The sequence below is a fragment of the Natrix helvetica genome, assembly GCF_964273705.1.
Source record: "Natrix helvetica genome assembly, chromosome: 3".
Classification (NCBI taxonomy): domain Eukaryota; kingdom Metazoa; phylum Chordata; class Lepidosauria; order Squamata; family Natricidae; genus Natrix; species Natrix helvetica.
The window spans coordinates 57,462,215-57,482,947 of NC_138549.1; the positions used below are offsets into that span (position 1 = coordinate 57,462,215).

The 20,733-nt window shown below is 44.4% G+C and overlaps 1 protein-coding gene across 1 annotated transcript in view; it reads left to right on the forward strand.

Annotated features, from left to right (window-relative positions):
• Positions 1–18,743, forward strand: part of LOC309389139 (uncharacterized protein) — a 29,773-nt gene extending 11,030 nt beyond the window's left edge. Inside the window, exon 2 of the mRNA XM_081947144.1 lies at positions 17,690–18,743. Within this exon, the coding sequence (XP_081803270.1) occupies positions 17,740–18,528 (789 nt within the window). The 5' untranslated portion in view covers positions 17,690–17,739 and the 3' untranslated portion in view covers positions 18,529–18,743. The remainder of the gene's footprint in view (positions 1–17,689) is intronic.
• Positions 18,744–20,733: the final 1,990 nt, after the last annotated feature.

Sequence of the window (20,733 nt, forward strand, 5' to 3'; positions counted from 1 at the left end):
TTTAGGCTTCCTCCGCGTGAGTAGAGTTCACTTTTTGAGTAAAGTAAGAATTATGTCACAGGGGTGGGTGGGGATTCAGGATTTTAGAGATGCTTTGGTGGGGCACAGCCAAAAAAAGGTTGGGAACCACTGATCTACCTTCTCAAAGTTATTACTGTTGAGTCAGGTATCTGTTCTATATCTATACATTTAATTTTCCCTGCTAAGTGTAAGACATTACATTTCTTACCACTAAACTGCATCTTTTTAAACTAACTCACCAACTTGTCCTAGCAAGGGGTCAACCAACATTTTTTCCACATAATACGATCAAGAAAGCCTACCTGAAATATAACTCTCATTGTTAACAAGCCTCCTCTTTCTTATTTGAAATCTGAACAGTGGCATCCTAGCAACTTCCCTAGACATATACCATAAAATCTTGCTATTGGCTTTATATTATTCAATGTAACTGTAATGGGTGTGACTTATGCTCAAAAAAATGAGTCTATCAACTGAAATCTATCAAATGATGGAGACGTGACCCTTACAAGTCAACATACAATCCCTTTCATCTAACACGTGTGCATATATTTCTTAACTTGAATTGGGAAGAACTAAGGGTTTCTTAAGATAATATTTCACACTAAATAACTTTACATAAATTCCATTGAACTTTTACTTAATGGTATCACATTTTTAGGCTTTTGTGTTATTACTATAACCTGCCCATATTGGAAATGCATAGGGGTGGCTAGTTTGATAAGGCTAACCTCTTAGTAAAATATAGCTCTTTTCCTTTTTCCTTATGTTTTGCACAGTTTAAAGAGAGTTGTTTGGGGCATAGTAGGTTGCCATATTATCACCCGAAAACCCCCTGCCAACTAAGCATATAAACATTTAGTCTTTGGCATGTAAAGGAAGTAACAGAATAACAGAATTGGAAGTTTACACTGTTGTGCAAAAACAAGTCTCGCTGCTATTAACACATGTAAAATTAAATATGCATTCCCTTTATTGTACTTTTCTGGTAAAATACCCAACAAGAATATTTCTGGTTTAAAATCTATATGCTGATTTACCATTTTTTCTAACCATGTATGTATGTACTTTAGTCCAATATTTGTTTGCCTTTGGACACGTCCACCACATATGATAGTACAAACTTGGTATCTGATTGCATTTCCAACATTTGGTGAACATGTTTTAAACATCTTTGCCATTCTTGCTGGTGGTAAATGCCACCTATAAAACATTTTATATAAATTTTCCTTAGGCAGTTGACATTGTTAATTTGTAATGTCTATCCCATAGTGTCTACCATTTATTTAGCTCTATAGTATATCTAAAATTTTTGGCCCACACATCATTGTTTCTTTCACGTGTTCTTCTTCCATTTCAATACTCAATAGATAATTATACATTTTTTAAATTAATTTTTCACTTGTCCCTAATAGTATCTGATCTAATTCTGTTGGTTCTTTTAAAAAACCAAACACGTTTACATCTCCCTCATACCTTGACAGTATTTGCATGTGTGGCCACCGTGCTCAAAATGTCTTTAGATCTTGTAATTATTTCCAAATTAACAACATTCGGATGTAACAGTGCCTCCATCATAGAGAGCCAGACTGGTATTTTCATATGTTTTTCTTTGATCCCCCCCCCCCCCCCCAATACTAACAACAAAGCATTTCTAACATAATGTCTTTGGAAATATCTATGTATTTTGTTTTCCCCATACAATAGAAAGGCACGCCACCCCAATTTAAGATCATGTCCCTCCACAATTAATAATCTTTTATGCCTCAAATTTATTCATTCTTTCATCCATGTAAGTACAGGGGCTTGGTAATATAGCTCCCAGACTGACAGCCCCCTTTGTTTTTAGAGTCTTGTAACATTTTCAATCTTATTCTTGCTCTTTTCCCTTGCCAAATATATTTTAACATCATTTTGTTTAGCTTCTCACAGTATTTTTTTTTAACATCGGAATTGTTTGGAACAAAAATAATAATCTTGGCAAAATATTCAATTTTATTGTAGCTATTTTTTCTACCATTGATAATTGTGAGGTTTTCCACTTCTCTAGATTTAGTTTGAATTGTTGCATTAGCTTAGTATTATTATCTTCTTTAATAGTTGCACATCTTGCTGTTAATTGGATTCCTAAGTATTTTACTTTCTTAACTATCTGAATATCTGTCTTCTTCATCAATTATTTTTTCTGTTTATCTGTAAGATTTTTGACTAGTATCTTGGTTTTCTCTTTATTTATTTTCAATCCTGCAACTTCATCATATTGTTCTATTTTTTTTAATTAATTTGGGTCCAGGTTCTTGTGGTTCTTCCAGAATAAATACCAGGTCACCTACAAACACCTGTAATTTGTATTTTTCTTTTTTTTATTTCCATGCCTTTTATTTTGGGGTTTTGTCTAATATTTCTATTTAACATTTCCAATGTTAATATAAATAGTAGAGAGGACAACAGGCATCCTCGTCTTGTGCCATTTCTCATATTTAATATCTCTGTCGTGTCCCCATTAACAATCATCTTTGCAGTTTATTTAGAATACATTTTCCTCCAAAGTCCATATATTTTAATTGTTGTGACATAAATTGCCAATTTACATTATCAAATGCTTTCTGTGCATCTAAAAAAATCAACACCATTTGTTTTTCAGAATGTACTTTATAATACTCAAACGTATTAGAGATGATTCTCTTTTTTTAAAAAATTGTCTTTTAGGTTAAAATCCATTCTGGTCTGGGTATATAAATTCATTCAGGAATCTTTTTAAGATCTCTGCTATTATTGATGCATATATTTTATAGTCTACATTTAGTAGTGATATTGACCTATAATTTTATATGTGTTAAGTCTGAATCTTCTTTTGATATTAAAGTGATATTTGATATTTGTCAGGGGTACCTCTGTTTGTTTCCTAGGAAAGAAAAATCCTTGGCTCCATAGATTTAGAGAAAAGTACTTTTGGTAGGAACAAATTGAAAGCAAACAGTTTCAAGCAAGCTATGAGGGAAAACATATGTGGGAATATATCAACTTCAAACAACTACAGCCCAACCTCCTTGTAGCTAGGCTACAAGAGCCGAATGCTTCAGCTTTGGAGGTAACCAGTGCAAAGTTGCAATGTAATCTCCCTCCTATTCCTTCCCCCCATTCTATTGCTGCAAGCATCAGGTGGCTGACATTCAGCCCCCCCAATAACAGAGGCATTAGCCAAACAGAGATAATTTATACAGTTAAAACATACACAATACATCACACCAAAAACAATGATCCTGTCAGGGTTTGGGTTAGGGTTTTCTATGGAAAGTTTGGAGGAGTTTAGGCATCCAGACATATTTAGCATCTACATATTCAGATTGCGCAGGGGGGAAATTTTTTCCAAGCAATGAGATATTGCCCCCCCCCTAAGTTTCTGGGAATCTAGAATTTCTCTAATTTCAAAATGCTGCTCCCTTTCAATCAGAGTGGGTACAGAAGGAGTGTCAGGTGCAGGGTGATACAGTTTCAGGTTTCAAAAGACTGCAGTAAATTAAAGGGTGAATATGAATATTCTTGGGCAACTCCAGTTGTACAGTGACTGGGTTAATTACTTTAACAATTGGGAATGGGGCCACGTATTTAGGACCAAGTTTTTTAGATGGTTGGGTTGATTGTAAGTACTTGGAGAGACTCTGTCACCTGCTTTAAAATCTTTTGGCTTCACATGTTTTTTGTCACTTGTTTCTTATGTGCCTGATGTGCCTCTTCCAATGCTTTATGGGTGTTCTGTTCTTTACAAGTGTTCTGTTAACTAATAGGCTATCTACTCTTTTGGGGAGAGGGGGCGGTTTAAAAATCTAAGAAATAAATAAATAAATACTCTGCTAAGAAGGGTATGTGTGGTTTCTCTTGAGGCAGCTCTGGCATAGCTAAAAAATCCTGACCAGAGGCTATCTTAAATGGAGTGAACCCCGTGCTACTATGCACAGAATTGTTATATGCTACCTCTGCAAAAAGCAAAAGGGCAGCCCAATTGTCCTGTTGGTAATTAATATAGTACCTGAGGTACTGTTCCAGTACTGCATTAGTTCTCTCACAAGCCCCTTTAGTTTGGGGGTGATGGGAGGAGCTTAAAACCTGGGCAGTTCCCAACAGCTTCAAAAATTCCCACCAAAACTGTGATGTAAATTGCACTCTTCTATTGGTTGGCTCAGGTTCACTGTGCAACCTATATGCATGCTGTACTTTAGCTAACATTTTTGCACAGGAAATTTTGGGGCATGGAACAAAGTGCACCTGGTCTGAAAAAAGATAAGTAACAACCCAAATAACAATGTTCCCCTAACTTCCAGGCAATTCCACAATAAAGTCCATAGATATTTATTTCCACGGTGCCTGGGGGTTAGCCACCATCTGTAAAAGTTCCGTGGCCACAACACAAACTGGACAGCTCGCCACATATACTTTCAATGTCTTTCTTCAAGGAAGCCCACCAAAACTGCCTCTTAACCAAGTGTAGGGTGTCAGGGTTCCAAGTAACACCCCCAACAGAATCAAAACTCTGAGACAGGCATCTTCCTCAAGGCATGAATTTATTAGAGATGTCATATTGGCACATCTGGGAAAACCCAAATCTGAAAGCCCCAACTGTCAGGGTTCCGACTGATGCCTTAATGAAATCATGAGCTTTGAGCCAAGCTTCAAAAGAAATCCAGTTATTTATTAGGAGCTTCATGTCAGCACGTTTCAAGTAAAGCCAACTCTGACCCCTTCATTTACGTTCAATATTTCAATGTTCCATTTTAATTCCAATGATATTAAGCATACATAGTAATACCATCTTTCAACCTCTAATCTTTCCATCTAGTTATTACTTATATTCTATTATATAAAATTTTATCTGCTAATATTCCACCTATTTTTCATTTCTATTTCTATTCTAGCTTCTAATCAGACCACCATTACTAATCCTAGTGTTAATATACATGTTTACATCAAGACATAGTCCTTCATTATTTGGTTATTCAAAGTCTCAGTATGCCATTCTAGTACCAATCATCCTATTATGGCACCCAATAGTACCATCTTTCAACCTTCAATTTTTCCATCTAATTATTGCTTTATATAAAGTTGTGTATTCTTATTTCTACCTCTCTTCTGGTTTTTAATCAGGCTATCATATTAGGAAAAAAAAGAAAGAAATTCCTTTCTATTCATCATTTCTTGCCTGTTTTAATACTTCAATTCTTATTCATTTTTTAGCTTGCCTTCCACACTCCTCTTTTGGATCTTTGTGCATCTGTGTCTTCACCATTCAGTCTGAATATTTCACCCATCTCTATCCTCCTAAGCTGCCAGGTCTCCAGAGTGTCCACCCACACTCCTATCTCCCTTTCAAAAGTATCTTCCAGGTTATCTGATTCCATTTTTAAATCTCTTAAGGTACTTTTCCCTTGATTTATTTCATCAGTCAATATTATCTTTATCGTCTTCTCCTTCTCATCTTGCTTTAATTGCTGGCTTGTCTGTTCTATCTTTTCCTCCATTCTTTCTGCTGTCTCCTCTCTTTCCTGGATTCTTTGATCTTCATCCATTCGCTTCGAACAAGTCAATGGGACATTGATAAGTGGAGCCCCAGCCACCTTTGTCACCGAGCCAGTAAGACTGGAGATGGGTCAACACTGGGAGCTAAGCTACCAAAGCCAAAGATGTATTTTATGACTCCCAGGGAAAGAGGCGAGCTGAGGAAATACATTGACACAACCTAGCTAGAGCATTCATTTAGCCCACCAAATCTAGGGTAGCCACCCCCGTGCTCTTTAAAGAGAAAAAAATGAGTCGATGAAGCTTTGTGTTGACTTTAGAGGAATTAACGCTGTGTGTGTGTACCCCTGATCAAGGACATGCTAAGCAACCTGGCGAAGGGGAAGGTGTTCACCAAGTTAGCCCCAAGAGAGGCATACTACTGGTTGTGAATCAAAAAGGGAGATAAATGGAAGATGGCCTTCAATTGCTAATTGAAGGCAGCTTCTAGTTTAAAGCGATGCCATTTGAGCTACAAGGTGCCTCTGCAGTCTTCATGAAGTTGATCAATGAGCACCACTATAAAGGCATTCTAGTCTACCTGGCGATATTTTCATATTCAGTGATATACTTAGAAGAGCACACTAAACTAGTGCACCAAGTCCTGAAAAAACTCCTAGTGGCTAAACTAGGAAGCTGTCAAATGCGAGTTCCACAAGACCTCCCTAACTATCTGGGCTACCGAGTGTCAAACTAGGGAATTGAGATGGACCCAGGAAAAGTAAAAGTGGTGCAACCCCCATGCAACTTCAGAGCTTCCTTGGGTTCACCAAATTTTACCAGCAGTTCATCCCTGCTTTTGCTGAGGTGGCACTGTCCCTGACCAAACTATTAAAGACCAAGAGGGGGGCCCAAACTGTGACCCAGCCAGCCACTAGTTTGGACCCTCGACTGCCAGCGGGCATTCAAAAAATTGAAAAAACTGTTCGTGGAGGAGCCAATCCTCAAACACCCCGACCCCAAACACCCATTCGTAGTCCAGGCAGATGCCAGTAATGTTGCCATAGAAGCAGTGCTACTGCAAACTAATGGCTAGGGCCAACTACAAACCTGCGAGTACACCTCCCAAAAACTCACCAACATGAAAAGGTGATGGGCAGTATGGGAAAAGGAATCCTATGCCATCCAATGGGCCCTCCTCACATGGAGACACTTCTTAGAGGGGAGCCGGTTACTGCTCACTGACCACAAAAAACTAGAAGCCTTAAAAAACCCTCAGAAACTCTCTCCCAAACAAGTCCACTGGGCTCAATACTTCAAACAGTTCAACTTCAAGTTAAAATACATCTCAGGGGGAAAGAATCTGGTTGTGGACGTCTTGTCCAGAAAACCACAGTTCAATAGCCGGCGCAAAGACATAGTCCATGCCATCATCCCTCCCTCCCAGCCAGCAGCTCAAGCCACCACCAAAGGCCAAGCCAGGCACTGAAATAACCCTGGAGGGGACCCAATGACCTTGAGGGCAGCACTTCCAGCAGTCCAGTGGCTTAACAACAATAAAGACACCTTCACCCCCAAAGATGGACTAGCCTGGAGAGGACAAAGTTGTACGTCCCTAGCAGCCCGAGACTCCAGATCTTGCAGCGCAGCCATGACTCCAAACTTGGTGGACATTTTGGATACTTAAAAACTCTACACATAACCAGGAGGCAGTTCTGGTGGCCAAAGATGAAAGCAGTCGTGAAGTATTATGTAAAGAGCTGTGCCACTTGTGTTGCCATGAAGAAGCAGCCAAGGAAGCCCCCCAGCCTCCTCCAGCAAGTGGCATACCCCAGCTGACGCTGGCAAGAGATTGCTATGGATTTTATACTTGAGCTCCCAGAAAGTGGCGGGAACACAGTCATTTGGATTGTGATTGACATATTTTCAAAGCAAGCCCACTTTACAATCTGCTCGGGGCTACCTTTAGCCAAGAAATTAGCTAGAATGTTCATAAAACAAATACAGGTTACATGGAGTGCCCCACAGAATTATCTCTGACAATGGGGTCCAAATTCTCACAAAATTCTGGAGGGAATTTCTCCAGGCAATAGGGTCCACACTAGGGGCTCAGCTCAGCATTTCATCCGAGCACGAATGGGGTGGCGGAACAAGGGAACACAGTACCTGAGGTGTTACATGCAGTATCAAGTAGCACTGGGCTGGCCCCTTTCCAGATCACCAGTGACATGGAGTTTGTCCCCATGCCTGAGTTACCTAGGGAACCACCCTCCTCCATGTTCTTCAACGAGTAGACTCGTTGAGACAAGGGTGGGGAAATACGAAGCTAGCTTTAGTAGAAACGGTGAAGAGTTATAAAAAGCAAGTTGACAAATGCCGCTTCCCTCAGCCTCCTTTCCACATTGGAGAAAAAGTATGGTTGTCAACAAAGTATGTAAAACTGAGGTTACCAAGTAAGAAACTGGGTCCAAAGTTCATAAGGCCATTCCCAATAGTGAACGTGATAAACTCTGTAACTGTTCAGCTTAGACTCCCACGCTTACTAGGGAAAGTGCATCCAGTATTCCATAACAGCCTGCTAAAGCCAGCCATAAGCTCTCAGCTAAGGCCGGTAGACCGGGCAGCCCCAAAGCCCATTGTAGTACAGGGAGAGGCCCTTTATGAGGGCAAAAAAGATCTTGGACTCGCACCTGCATTGGGGCTGCTTACAGTACCTAGTCCATTGGAAGAGATACCCCCCCTCCAAAGCCATCTGGGTCAAAAGTTGGGATGTGAAAGTTGACAGATTGATCAAATTGACCACCTGCGAGAAGGGGATAGGGGAGGTTGAGTGGGATGTGAATTAACCTCCCTTTGATTTTATCTTGCAGGTCCTTCTCAACTGAGGGAGGGAAGCCTGTCAGCCCTGAAGCCATTTTTGGAGCATCTTCAGGGCGGCCACAGCCTGGCCTGTTGGAGCTGTGAGGATGTGAGGGGAGATATAGAGATAGTTGGGGGGGGATGTGTAGCCAAAATAGCATTCTTTCCTGTGGGAGCCAAGAACGCTCTACCAGTTGTTGGAGGGGTGTGGACAAGAGCCATCTTAAGCTGAGACTATGACCTAATTGGGCCATGTGCTGGACTTGTGACCTGGGAGCAAGAACTTGGGGTTTTGATTTGGGTGGGGAAAACTCTAGGTCAGTGATGGCGAACCTTTTTGGCATCACATGCCAAAAGGAGGGGGAGGGCAGGGGGGTCATGGCCATGCGTGCCAAACCCATAATCCTATGCGTGCAGACCCCCATGCGCATGTGCATGTAACTACCACCCCCGGGCATGCGCGTGCGACCCCCGCCCTCCCCCTTTTGTTACGTGATGGTCCCGTTTTTTCACCCTTCCCAGGCTCCAGAGGATTTCTAGGAGCCTGGGGAGGGTGAAAACGCCCCCCACGCAGGCCCTCCGGAGGCTTCCAGCACCTTCCACTCACACCCGCAGGACCTGCCGCACCCTGCCGCCTTCAGAGTGCTGGCCTTGGCAGCAGGAAACTGAGCTTGGATAACTAATTGGAGGTGGCATGTGCTCTTCCTCCCTCCCCGCCTCTCTCTCCAGGCATACTGCAATTTGAGAAGGGGGAAAGGTGGCTTTCTTTCCCCTCAAGTCCATGGAAGGAGCAGCGCTGCGCTGAGGTGCCCCACCAGCCGTTTTGATTCTGAAGGAAATCTCCCTCCATGGACTTGAGAAAAAGGGAGGGAGTGTGTGCGCTCACTCTCGCCTCCCGGATGGCTTTTCTGGCAGAGTTGCCAATGGGGGAGATGGGGTTCCCTCCTCCTCCTGCAGCCCATTATGAAGAAGCCCTGGCAGCCACGATGGGCGAGGAGGAATATGTGCCAGGGCGATTGCTGCTTCCTTTCCCCCCCCCTCCAGCTCGCCTGTCTCTTTAAATCGCGCCTCTATGCCTAAAGTGCCGGAGCGGGACAAAGCAATTGGGAAAGGATTTGTGTGTGTGTGTGAGTGAGAGAGAGAGAGAGACAGTGGGTGGGGGAGAACAAGACAAGGAGGAAGAACGGAGGCATTTTTGCTCACCTCCCGGACTCTGTGTCCCTCCGCCCAGCTGGGCTTCATGGGTGTGCTGCTCCTGGGCTCATCAGCCTCCGGACAGACATCAGATTCCCACCCTCCAGCACCAGTTCAGGGAGGAAAAGGCAGGGCATCCCAACACAGGAACCTCTGCTATCCGGGAGGTGAGAGCGAGCTGAGAAGCCTCTGTTCTTCCTCCTTACCTTATTTCCCCCAGCCCGAAACACACACAAACCTTTCCCAATTGCTTTCTACTGAGGATGAGGTCATTTCAGGGGGAGACAAAGAGGCGTGAATTAAAGAGACAGGTGAGCCGGGATGCGAGAGACTGTTTCATGCAGCTTTTTAGCCCTGCAAATGATGGCGAGAAATGGCACCCTCACAGGTCAGCTGCTCTTGGCCCAGCAGAGGGGGGGGGGGTTTCACAAGCTACCCCACCAAGAAAAGCGGTTGCCTCCAAAGGCGGCGGGGTGCAGCTGCTGTGGATGGAAGGTGCTGGGCATTGGGGCCGCCGTGGTTTGCAACAGCGCTGAGAAAGCTGCAAGCTTAAAGGCGCCCTCACTCCTGTGTGCAAGCCGGGATCTCCTCGCCCCCTCGGCTGCCGCTTCACCCCTCCTGTGGCTCCTGCCCAGCTCTCTCTCTTCTATCTCCTCTTCGCCTCCCCACACTTGTTTACTCATCCCAGAGAGCTTGGCTACGCCTCCCTCCGACCCTGCCGGCGTCGCTCCTGAGCAAATTCCCTCCAACCCCACGGCTGTTGCAAAGCACAACCCAACATGCAAACTGGAAGTCCGTTCCCGAAGTTCCGGTTTCTGTGCTGGGTTGTTTTTTGCCCTCCGGAGGCGGGTGAAAAATGGCCAAAAATGAAGGCCAAAGTCAGCTGGCTAGTGCGCATGCGCACTGGAGCTGACAGGGCAACCCCTCGCGTGCCCTAAGAAATGGCTTGTGGCACGCGTGCCATAGGTTCGCCATCATGGCTCTAGGTCCTTCAGAGTTGGGTTTTCACCAACTGTGCCAATATGACATTCTTAATAAGTTTGGTTTGGTTTGGTTTGGTTTATTTGGATTTATATGCCGCCCTTCTCCAAAAGGACTCAGGGCGGCGTACAACATTAAAAAACACACATCCCAAAAGTTAAAAAAGATTAAATCCATATCCAAAAAAACAATCCGAATTAAAAAAAAAAACCAATACATTTAAAATAAGTTAAAATTAAAATTAACAGGCCAGGCCGGCTTGCTAGAAAAGCCAACTTTTTAGGACGCGTCGGAAGGACCAGAGGTCAGGGATTATGCGAAGCTCCGGGGGGGAGCTCATTCCAGAGGGAAGGCGCTCCCACAGAGAAGGCTCTCCCCCTGGGGGTCACCAGCTGACACTGCCTGGCCGACGGCACCCTGAGGAGGCCAACTCTGTGGGATCGTACTGGACGGTGGGAGGCTACTGGTGGCAGTAGGTGGTCTCGCAGGTACCCTGGGCCTAAGCCATGGAGTGTTTTAAAGATCATAATTAATACCTTGAATCGCACCCAGAAAACAACCGGCAACCAGTGCAGGCCGCCTAAAAGGGGTGTAACATCGGAGCACCTAGGTACCCCCATGACAACCCGCGCGGCCGCATTCTGGACCAGCTGAAGCCTCCGGGTGCTCTTCAAGGGCAGCCCCATGTAGAGAGCATTGCAGTAGTCCAGGCGAGAAAGGACGAGGGCATGAGTGACTGTGCACAGAGCATCCCAATCCAGGAAGGGGCGCAAGTGACGTACCAGGCGAACCTGGTAAAAGGCCCCCCTGGTCACGGCTGTCAGGTGTTCTTCTAAACTAATCCAGGAGGACTCCCAGATTGCGAGCCTTCTCTGAGGGGGCTAAAATTTCTCCCCCTATCGTCAAAGATGTACAAATCAGTACAAATCAGTACAAGTACTTTGGGGAAACTCTAGGCCTCAGAGTTTTGATTGCTTTGGAACCCTGACACCTCTGGAACCTCTGATCTTATGCCTTTTTAGTTCTTCAGATAGAGGATCAATTTTTCTTTTTTCTCTTTCAGAAGTCTTGGGTCCTGTGCATACTTAAATCTTTTGTTCTACAGTTATCAAATTATTGTTAACAAAGTCTAAAACAGGGGTGTCAAACTCAAGGCCTGGGGGCCAGATCTAGAACGCAGGGTGTTTAGATCTGGCCCGCAGGGCCACCCTGGAAACAACAAAGGAGCAGCCCATGGTGTCTCTGACAGCAAAAATGGACCTCAGAAGGGCAGCCCTCCAGAGGTCCATTTTCACTGGCAAAGAGTTGCAGGAGGCTGTCCAGGCCGAAAACAGAGCTTGGGAGCCTGTTTTCACTGGTAGAGCACTCAGGCCACCACAGGTGCCCCTGATATGAGTGGCCACACACCCGCTCCCTCATGGTCAAACACAACCCTGATGCACCCCTCAATGAAATTGAGTGTGACAGCCCTGGTCTAAAAGGTACTTTTAACAGATTTCCTGAGTGGCATAGATATGGAAATCTCTTCTATTCAGTGACACACTCATGGTTCAACTTCAATATTTTGTCTCAGATTCACAGAATCATAGGGTGGAAGGGACCTTGGAGATCTTCTAGTCCAACCCCTTGCCAAGGCAGGAGACATTATGCCATCTCAGACAAATAATTGTCCATTTTTTTCTTGAAAACCTCCAACACTTACACCTCTAGGAAGTAAGCCGTTCCACTGATGGTTTTCATCTTCAGGAAAATTCTCCTTAGTTCCAGGTTAATCTCTTTAATGAGCTTCCACATTACTTCTTGTCCTGCCCTCAGGTGCTATAGATAATAAATTGATACCGTCTTCCCTGTGACAGCTCTTCCTGTATTAGAAAACAGCTATCATGCTATCATTAAGCATAAGGAAGTTTCTTTAACAAATAAAAAACAAGAAAAAAGCCAAGGAAACATTTGATCAACTAATAGGACAAAATGGCAAGAAGGTCAATCAGAATAGAGCTGGAAAGGATCTTGGAGGTCTTCTAGTCCAGGCCCCTGCTCCAGCAGGAGAACCTATATAATTTCAGACAAGTGACTGTCTAGTCTCTTCTTAAAAACCTCCAGTGATGAAGCACCCACAATTTCTGATGGCAAGCTGTTCCACTGGTTAATTGTCCTCACTGTTAGGAAGTTTTTCCTAAATTCCAGATTGCTTCTCTTCTTGATCAGTTTCCATCCATTGTTTTTGTCCTGCCCACTGGTGCTTTGGAAAATAAATTGACCCCCTTCTCTTTGTGGCAGCCTCTCAAATATTGGAACAGTGGAACTCCTTAATTCATTTTTTGCATCTATCTTTATACAAATGAAAAAAAAAAATAGACCAACCTGTCAGAAGCAGTTCTGTAGAAAAGAGAATAGGAATACAAGTCAAAATGAGCAAGAAAATAAGAGAACACCTATCCAGTCTAGACAAGTGCAAATCATTAGGATATTCCAGTGTTCTGAAGGAGCTGAAAGACATGATCTCAGATCCAGGAAACTACAGACCAATCAGCCTGACATCAATACCTGGAAAAATTCCGGGAAAGATAATTGAGCACCTAGAAATAAGCAAAGCTATTATTAGAAGCCAACATGGCTTTGTTAAAAACAGTTCATGCCAGATAAAACATGACAAAGTGACTAAATTAGAGGATCAGGGAAATGCTGTGGACATAGTTTACTTAGATTTCAGTAAGGCATTTGACAAAGAAGACCACAACCTATTTCTTGATAAGATAGAAAAATATGGGATAGACAGCATCACCACCAGATGGATTCGCAACTACATTGAACATGTAGTCCTCAACAGAACATCTAAATAGAGGGAGGTATGCAGTGCCATACCTCAAGGTTCTATCTTAGGCCCAATACTCTTCAATATCTTCATAAATGATCTGGAAGAGGGGATAGAAAGGTAACTCATTAAATTGCTAAAACCTTGGAAAATAGACTCATGATTTAGAATGATCTTGACAGACTTGACCATTGGGTCCTATCCAACAAAATGCAATTCAATGGTGAGAAAAGTAAAGTCTTAGGCAAGAAAAACAAAGTGTACAGATAGAGAATAAGTGGTACCTGGCTCAACATTAGTGACTGTGAAGAAAATCTAGGTTTTCTAGTGGAAATCCACTTAAGTATCTTGCTGCAACTGCCAAAAAAGCCAATGCCATTCTATGTTACATCAATAGAGCAATAGTTTCAAGATCATGTGAAATGATACCACTGATAAGATCACATTTGAAATATTATGTCCAGTTCTAATCACCACAATATTTAAAAAATGTTGGAATCCTGGAAGCATGCAGAGAAGATAAACAAACATAATAAGGGTTTGGAGGCTAAACTGTACAATGATCATTTGCAAGTCTAAGTCCAGGGGTGACATGATAGCAGTCTTTCAGTACTTGAGAGGCTGTCATGGAGAAGGGGGGGAGGTCAACTTATTCTCCAAAGCACATGAGGCAGGACAAGAAGTAATGGCTGGAATATTATCAAAGAGATCCAATCTTAAATTAAGGAGACGTTTTTGACAGAACTATTAAACAAAGGAATGGCTTGCTTCTAGAAAGTGCTCCACCATTGGAGGCTTTTAAGAAGAAATTGGGTGACTATGTGTCTGACATGATAGGGTCTTCTGCTCAAGCAGGGGATTGGACTAGAAGACCTCCAATGTCCCTCCCATTCCTGTTATTCTATGTTCTGACCTTTCTCTTTATTAGGCTAAACATATGTATTTTCCTTAGGCCAGAGGTTGGCAACCTGCGGTTCTGGCGCCGCATGTAGCTCTTTGACCCCTCTGTTGCGGCTCCCTGTTGAACCAGTAAACTTCTGCAGTTTGGCAAACTGGCTGATCCCACCACTAGCTGGGCCCGCCCCTCTCTCCTCCCCTTCAAGTCATTGTATACGTTTTGTATACGTTTTATATACGTCCTTGTTATATGTATGTCCTGTCCAGATTTGTACTGTATTGTATTGTACTTTGTATTTTATTTGTTTTATTGTGCGCCGCCCCGAGTCGCACAATAGGAGGGCGCGGCTTAGAAATAAATATTCTATTCTATTCTATTCTCATTCCTCACCTGGCCTGAGAAGTTAAGGGCAATGACGGGGGATGGAGAAGTGGCTGGATCATCTCTTGCTGGATCTTGTGGGCACTTCTTCTGGTCCTTGTTGATGCTGGGCTCGGAGAAAGCCAGAGCACCCTTGCGTGCAAACTTCGGTGGGGCCAGCCTTTACTTCAGCGACTGAGGCATGCCTAGCACCCATCAGCCAGTCAACTTGCCCGCTCCACGCACTTTTGCTGTGATTTGCAAAGTCCATCCACTCGCTTGAGGGTCTCCCCACTCGTACCCACCCTTCCAGCCCCATCACAGCCAGCCAGGGGGGTCCCATGAGGAGAAGGAGGGTTGTCCGGGGAAGCACCACCACAGCTCGCACATGCTCCTCAGCCAGCCCAGCTTTCTGAAAAGTTGCCCAGAAGAAAGGAGTAGTGAAGAGCCCCAAGGAGAGCTTGCCTGGGCTTTCCTAGAGAGGAGAGAGAAAGAGATATACAGACAGAGAGAGACAGGAGAGAAAGAAAGAGAGCGAGGGAGTGGAAGATAGAAAAAGGGGAAAGAAGAAAGAGGAGATAGAAAGAGAAGGAATGAGAGGAGAGAGAGAGGGAGTGGGAGAGAAAGAGAGAAGAGAGGGAGAGAGAGATCCCTAAAAGTGATACTGCCATTCAATTGGGAGGAGGGGGGCCTTGGAGTCGATTTATTAGCAGTGCCTGTGACAACTGATATTTTACAACTGCTTTCCTGGCACTGAAGCGCCTTGAGATCCCCTCAACTTTGAGGGAATGTTTGTGATGGCCATGTGGGATGGTTCACTTTAATGTCTAACAGAAGATAGTTATGGAAATGTATGTTTATTCGGTTCTCAGAGCAGTTGGTAAAGGAAACATCTTCACACTTGTGTATTGGCTAAAATCTGCATTCTAACTAATGGGAGGGGTCTCTACTGCTTTAATTCTACTCGCATTGCCTAAGGGGATTCAGACGTTGCTTTGAACTTAATGGTTTCCTTTCTACTTAATAAAAGCTTCCTTTTGAAATACTCCATTTCAAGAGTCTTCATTTTCTTAAGCTAGGAGAGGCACTCTTTACAGAGAGTGAGGGTGAGAGAAAGGGAGGGTGAGAAAGAGAGAAAAATATGAAGAACACAGCCGCATAATTTTTTTGTGCGTATCAAACCAGCAGTAATAACAGGAGCAACCCACCTAGTCATGTGACTGGGTGGGACTGAGTATTGTCAAGTTGGCCACACCCACCCAGTCACACTGGCTGTTAAATTATTGGCTCCTAGGATTTTCTGTGGGAAATGGGTCAAAATGGCTCTTTGAGTGTTTAAGCTTTCAGATCCCTGGATTAGCAATTCATACATTGCATTTATTTTTTTCTGCCTAAGTGCAGGATCTTGCTTTTCTGAACTGCATCTTTTTACTGAACTGCATCTTGTTGGATAGAGCCCAATGCTCAAATCTGTCAAGATCCTTCTGAAGTGTTAGCAACCCCCTGCCCCAGCTTGTTGTCTGCAAATTTGATGAGTGCCCCTTCAATCCTTTCAACTAGGTCTGTGATGGTGAATCTATAGCATGTGTGCCAGAGGTGGCACACAGAGACTTCTCTGTGGGCATGCGTGCCGTCGCTAGCTGCTGGTTTCCAGCATGCACATGCGTGCTGGCCAGCTGGTCTTCGCAGGTGCCGGAGCACCAGAAAATGGCCAAAAATGGTTGCTGTTCGTGCCGTTTTTGGAGCACTTTTCAGACCATGGCCCGAAAAACAGCCTGAAAACGCCTCCCCCAACAGCCAAAAAAACAGGCATGCACGTGTCAGCCAGCTGGTCTTCAGATTTCTGGTGCTCCGGTGCACACATTCACACGCATTCCAGTTTGGGCACTCAGTGCCGTAAAGGATTGCCATCACTGATCTAGGTCATTTCTGAAGGTGTTGAGGATTACTTCAACTCAGCTCTTGGGGCAATAATTTACAATAATACAATAGCAGAGTTGGAAGGGACCTTGGAGGTCTTCTAGTCCAACCCCCTGCCTAGGCAGGGAAACCTATACCATTTCAGACAAATAGCTATCCAACATCTTCTTAAAGACTTCCAGTGTTGGGGCATTCACAACTTCTGGAGGCAAGCTGTTCCACTGATTAATTGTTCCGTCAGGAAGCTTCTCCTCAGTTCTAAGTTGCTTCTCTCCTTGATTAGTTTCCATCCATTGCTTCTTGTTCTACCCTCAGGTGCCTTGGAAAATAGTTTGACTCCCTCTTCTTTATGGCAACCCCTGAGATATTGGAACACTGCTATCATGTCTCCCCTAGTCCTTCTTTCTATTAAACTAGGCATGCCCAGTTTCCTGCAACCGTTCTTCCTATGTTTTAGTCTCCAGTCCCGTAATCATCTTTGTTGATATTCTCTGCACTCTTTCTAGAGTCTCCACATCTTTTCTACATCGTGGTGACCAAAACTGAATGCAGTATTCCAAGTGTGGTCTTACCAAGGCATTATAAAGTGGTATTAACACTTCATGTGATCTTGATTCTATCCCTCTGTTGATGCAGCCTAGAACACTGTTGGCTTTTTTGTCAGCTGCTTCACACTGCTGGCTCATATTTAAATGGTTGTCCACTAGGACTCCAAGATTCCTTTCACAGTTACTATTGTTGAGCAAGATACCAGCCATACTGTACCTGTGCATTTTGTTTTTGTTGCCTAAATGTAGAACCTTACTCTTTTCACCATTGAATTTCATTTTATTAGATAGTGCCCAATGTTCAAGTTTGTCAAGATCCTTCTGTATCTTTAGCCTATCTTCTGGAGTGTTGGCTATTCCTACCAGCTTGGTGTCATCTGCAAATTTGATAAGTTCCCCACTTATTCCCTCATCCAAATCATTGATGAAGATGTTGAAGAGTACTGGGCCCAAAACAGAGCCTTGGGGTACTCCACTGCATCCCTCCCTCCATATAGATGCAGTTCCATTGAGGACTACACGTTGAGTGCGTTTGGTCAGCCAGTTACGAATCCATCTGGTGGTGATGCTGTCTAACCCACATTCTTCTACTTTATCTAGTAGTAGGTTATGGTCTACCTACCCCGAACCACCCCAACGAGGCCGTCGAAATGATGTCCCGGTGCTTGGAAGCCGTACGGGTCTGGATGGGAGGCAACAGACTTAAGCTCAACCCCTCCAAGACGGAGTGGCTGTGGCTACCGGCCCCCTGGTTCAACCAGTGGATTCCATCGCTGGCCATTGGGGGCGAGCAACTGGCCCCAGTGGAGCGGGTGCGCAATTTGGATGTCCTCCTAGATGCCCGGCTGTCTATGGACGACCATGTGGCAGCCGTGGCGAGGGGGGTGTTCTACCAGGTTCGCCTGGTGCGCCAATTGCGCCCCCTATTGGACCGGGACGCCCTACGCACAGTCACTCATGCGCTGGTGACGTCCCGTCTGGACTACTGCAACACTCTCTACATGGGGCTCCCCTTGAGATGCACCCGAGGACTACAGCTGGTCCAGAATGCGGCCGCGCGGGCAATTATGGGGAGTACGAGATACTCCCGTGTAACACCTCTCCTGCGTGAGCTGCACTGGCTCCCTGTGGTCTACCGGGTGCGTTTCAAGGTGTTGATCACCATCTTTAAAGCGCTCCATGGCACAGGACCTAGTTATTTGCGGGATCGCATCCTGCCCCATACATCCCTGCGACCAATTCGCTCTCACAGAGAGGGACTCCTCCGGGTGCCGTCCACCAAGCAGTGCCAGAGGGTGGCGCCCAGGAGCAGGGCCTTCTCTGTGATGGGCCCAGCCCTCTGGAATGACCTCCCCCCCAACATTAGGACTACTACTGATCTCCGCTCCTTCCGCAAGAAACTCAAGACCCACCTGTTCCAACTAGCCGGCCTGGCTTAACTATAACTCTATCCTCTAATCCCCCTGGCAATTTTAAATTTTAGGGTATTTTAATGTTTTTTAACTTTATTATTATCGTGTTATTAATGAACTGTAATATTGATTTTTATATACCTCCTCCATGTAACATGTTATGTATTTTATCGTACGCCGCCCCGAGTCCCTTCGAGGAGAGGGAGCGGCTTATAAGTCGAATAAATAATAATAATAATAATTTTTACTTTTATGGCAAGCCTTTTTTCATTTACTTTGCCTTAGGGCAATAAAATACTCTGTGTGTTTCAGGTATGCCTCCCTCAATAACAAAGAAAGAAAACTCCTAACTCCATTGTTCGTGGAATTAAAATACTTTTACTGGTTATGAAAAGATAGCAGCGAAAGTAAAGCAAGATCTGAGCCAGGAAGGCGCGAACAAATACATATCAAATGATAACCCAGCCCCTCCCTCCAATGACCCCACCCCCAGTATCCAATCTGCAACTCCCTTAGGTATCATGTGGGGTGCATCTCCAAAAGGCATCATCAAGTCGGTATGCAGGATGGTTGGCTTTGGCCAGGTCCAAACACCAGCCACCAGCATGCACAGAAGATGGTGAGAAGAAAACTCCCTTTTCCATTCACTCCTGTACCATTTATTCCCATCCCAACACCATGCCCCCACCTTCCCCGTTTCTTATGGCAGCCGATAGTAAGTAAGCGAAGCAGAGGCTGACATCCAGCCCTCCTTCAGAATAAGGACATCAACCCTGGGAAAAGAGGAAACAAAAAACAATAACAATAACCACCAACAGCAGTATTAAAATTAATGCTTATCAGGATATTTGATGTAGAACTTCTGTAAGAGTCTGGGAGCTCTGACGTGGGATTTGTCCACCCATTCAGCCTGGGAAGGGGGAAAATGTTTCCAGGACACCAAATGTTGGATGCATCCTCTATGTTTCCTGAAATCTAAGATTTCTTTAATCTCAAAATGTTGCTCTCCCTCAATAAGAAGGGGAACAGGGGGTGAGGGTTGAGGTGGATGAATAGAAGAAGTGTGCTCTGGTTTCAGTAAATTCACATGAAAAACAGGATAAATCCTCCGAAGAGTTTTCGGCAACTCCAATCCTACTGATACCAGATTTATGATTTTCCCAATGGGAAACGGACCCACATATTTTGGACCCAGTTTCTTTGACTTCTGGATGAGTTTTTAAGAACCGAGAGTACCAAAGTCATGTGTTCATCGTGTGTTTCCGTGTAGATAAGGATATTGTCCAGGTAAACCAACACCTTTGTAGAGGCGCTCATGGAAGACTTAATTTATTAATTGTATGAAGACTGCTGGCGCCCCCTGAAGTCCAAACAGGAGTACTCTAAACTGGAAGCATCCCAAAGGGCAGTTGAAAGCAGTTTTCCACTCAGCTCCCTCCTTTATTCTGACTCTGTAGTATGCTTCCCTTAGGTCCAACTTCGTGAAAACTTTCCCTTTACCCAACTGGGCCAACATGTCCTTCATGAGTGGCAAGGGGTAAATGTTTTCCACGCAAATAGCGTTTAGATTATTATAGTTCATGCATAAATGAAAGGAGCCATCTTTCTTTTCCCTGAACAATACGGGTGTGGCCACCCATGGTCTAGCCGGTTGTATGAACCCCCTTTTTAAATTGTGTCAATGAACTTTTGTAATTCCTCCATCTCACATGGGTCGAATAAATCTGGGGCTTAGGGAGTTTTTCCCCTGGGAGTATTTCAATACTGCAATCAGTGGACCGGGGGGATAGTTTGTCGGAGGCCCTTTCACTGAAAACCTCCCTGAGGTCCCAATATTCTTTGGGGATTTTCTCTTCTCTTTTAATCTTTTCCTGCACTGCGGCAGCTAGGTTCATTTCGGCTTTGGCTATGTGGGACATCCTCCCTTTCCCCTCAGTGGGTTTACCAGAAGGGTGCAAGTACCCTTTCCTCCAGTTCACGTAAGGGTTCCATTTCCGTAGCCACGGTAATCCCAGTATGAGGGGCCGATCCATCCCAGGTGCCACAATGAAACACAAGGTTTCTTGGTGATCCCCCATCCACATTTCTATTGGTTCAGTTATAAAATGGGCAGGGGCACCCCCAGTGATTGACCCATCCAACTGGCAAAAGGCAATGGGCACTTTCAAAGTCCTCAGTCTTAAACCCATTTTCTCCACCATCTCCGGAGGCTGATTACACATCGGGTGCATC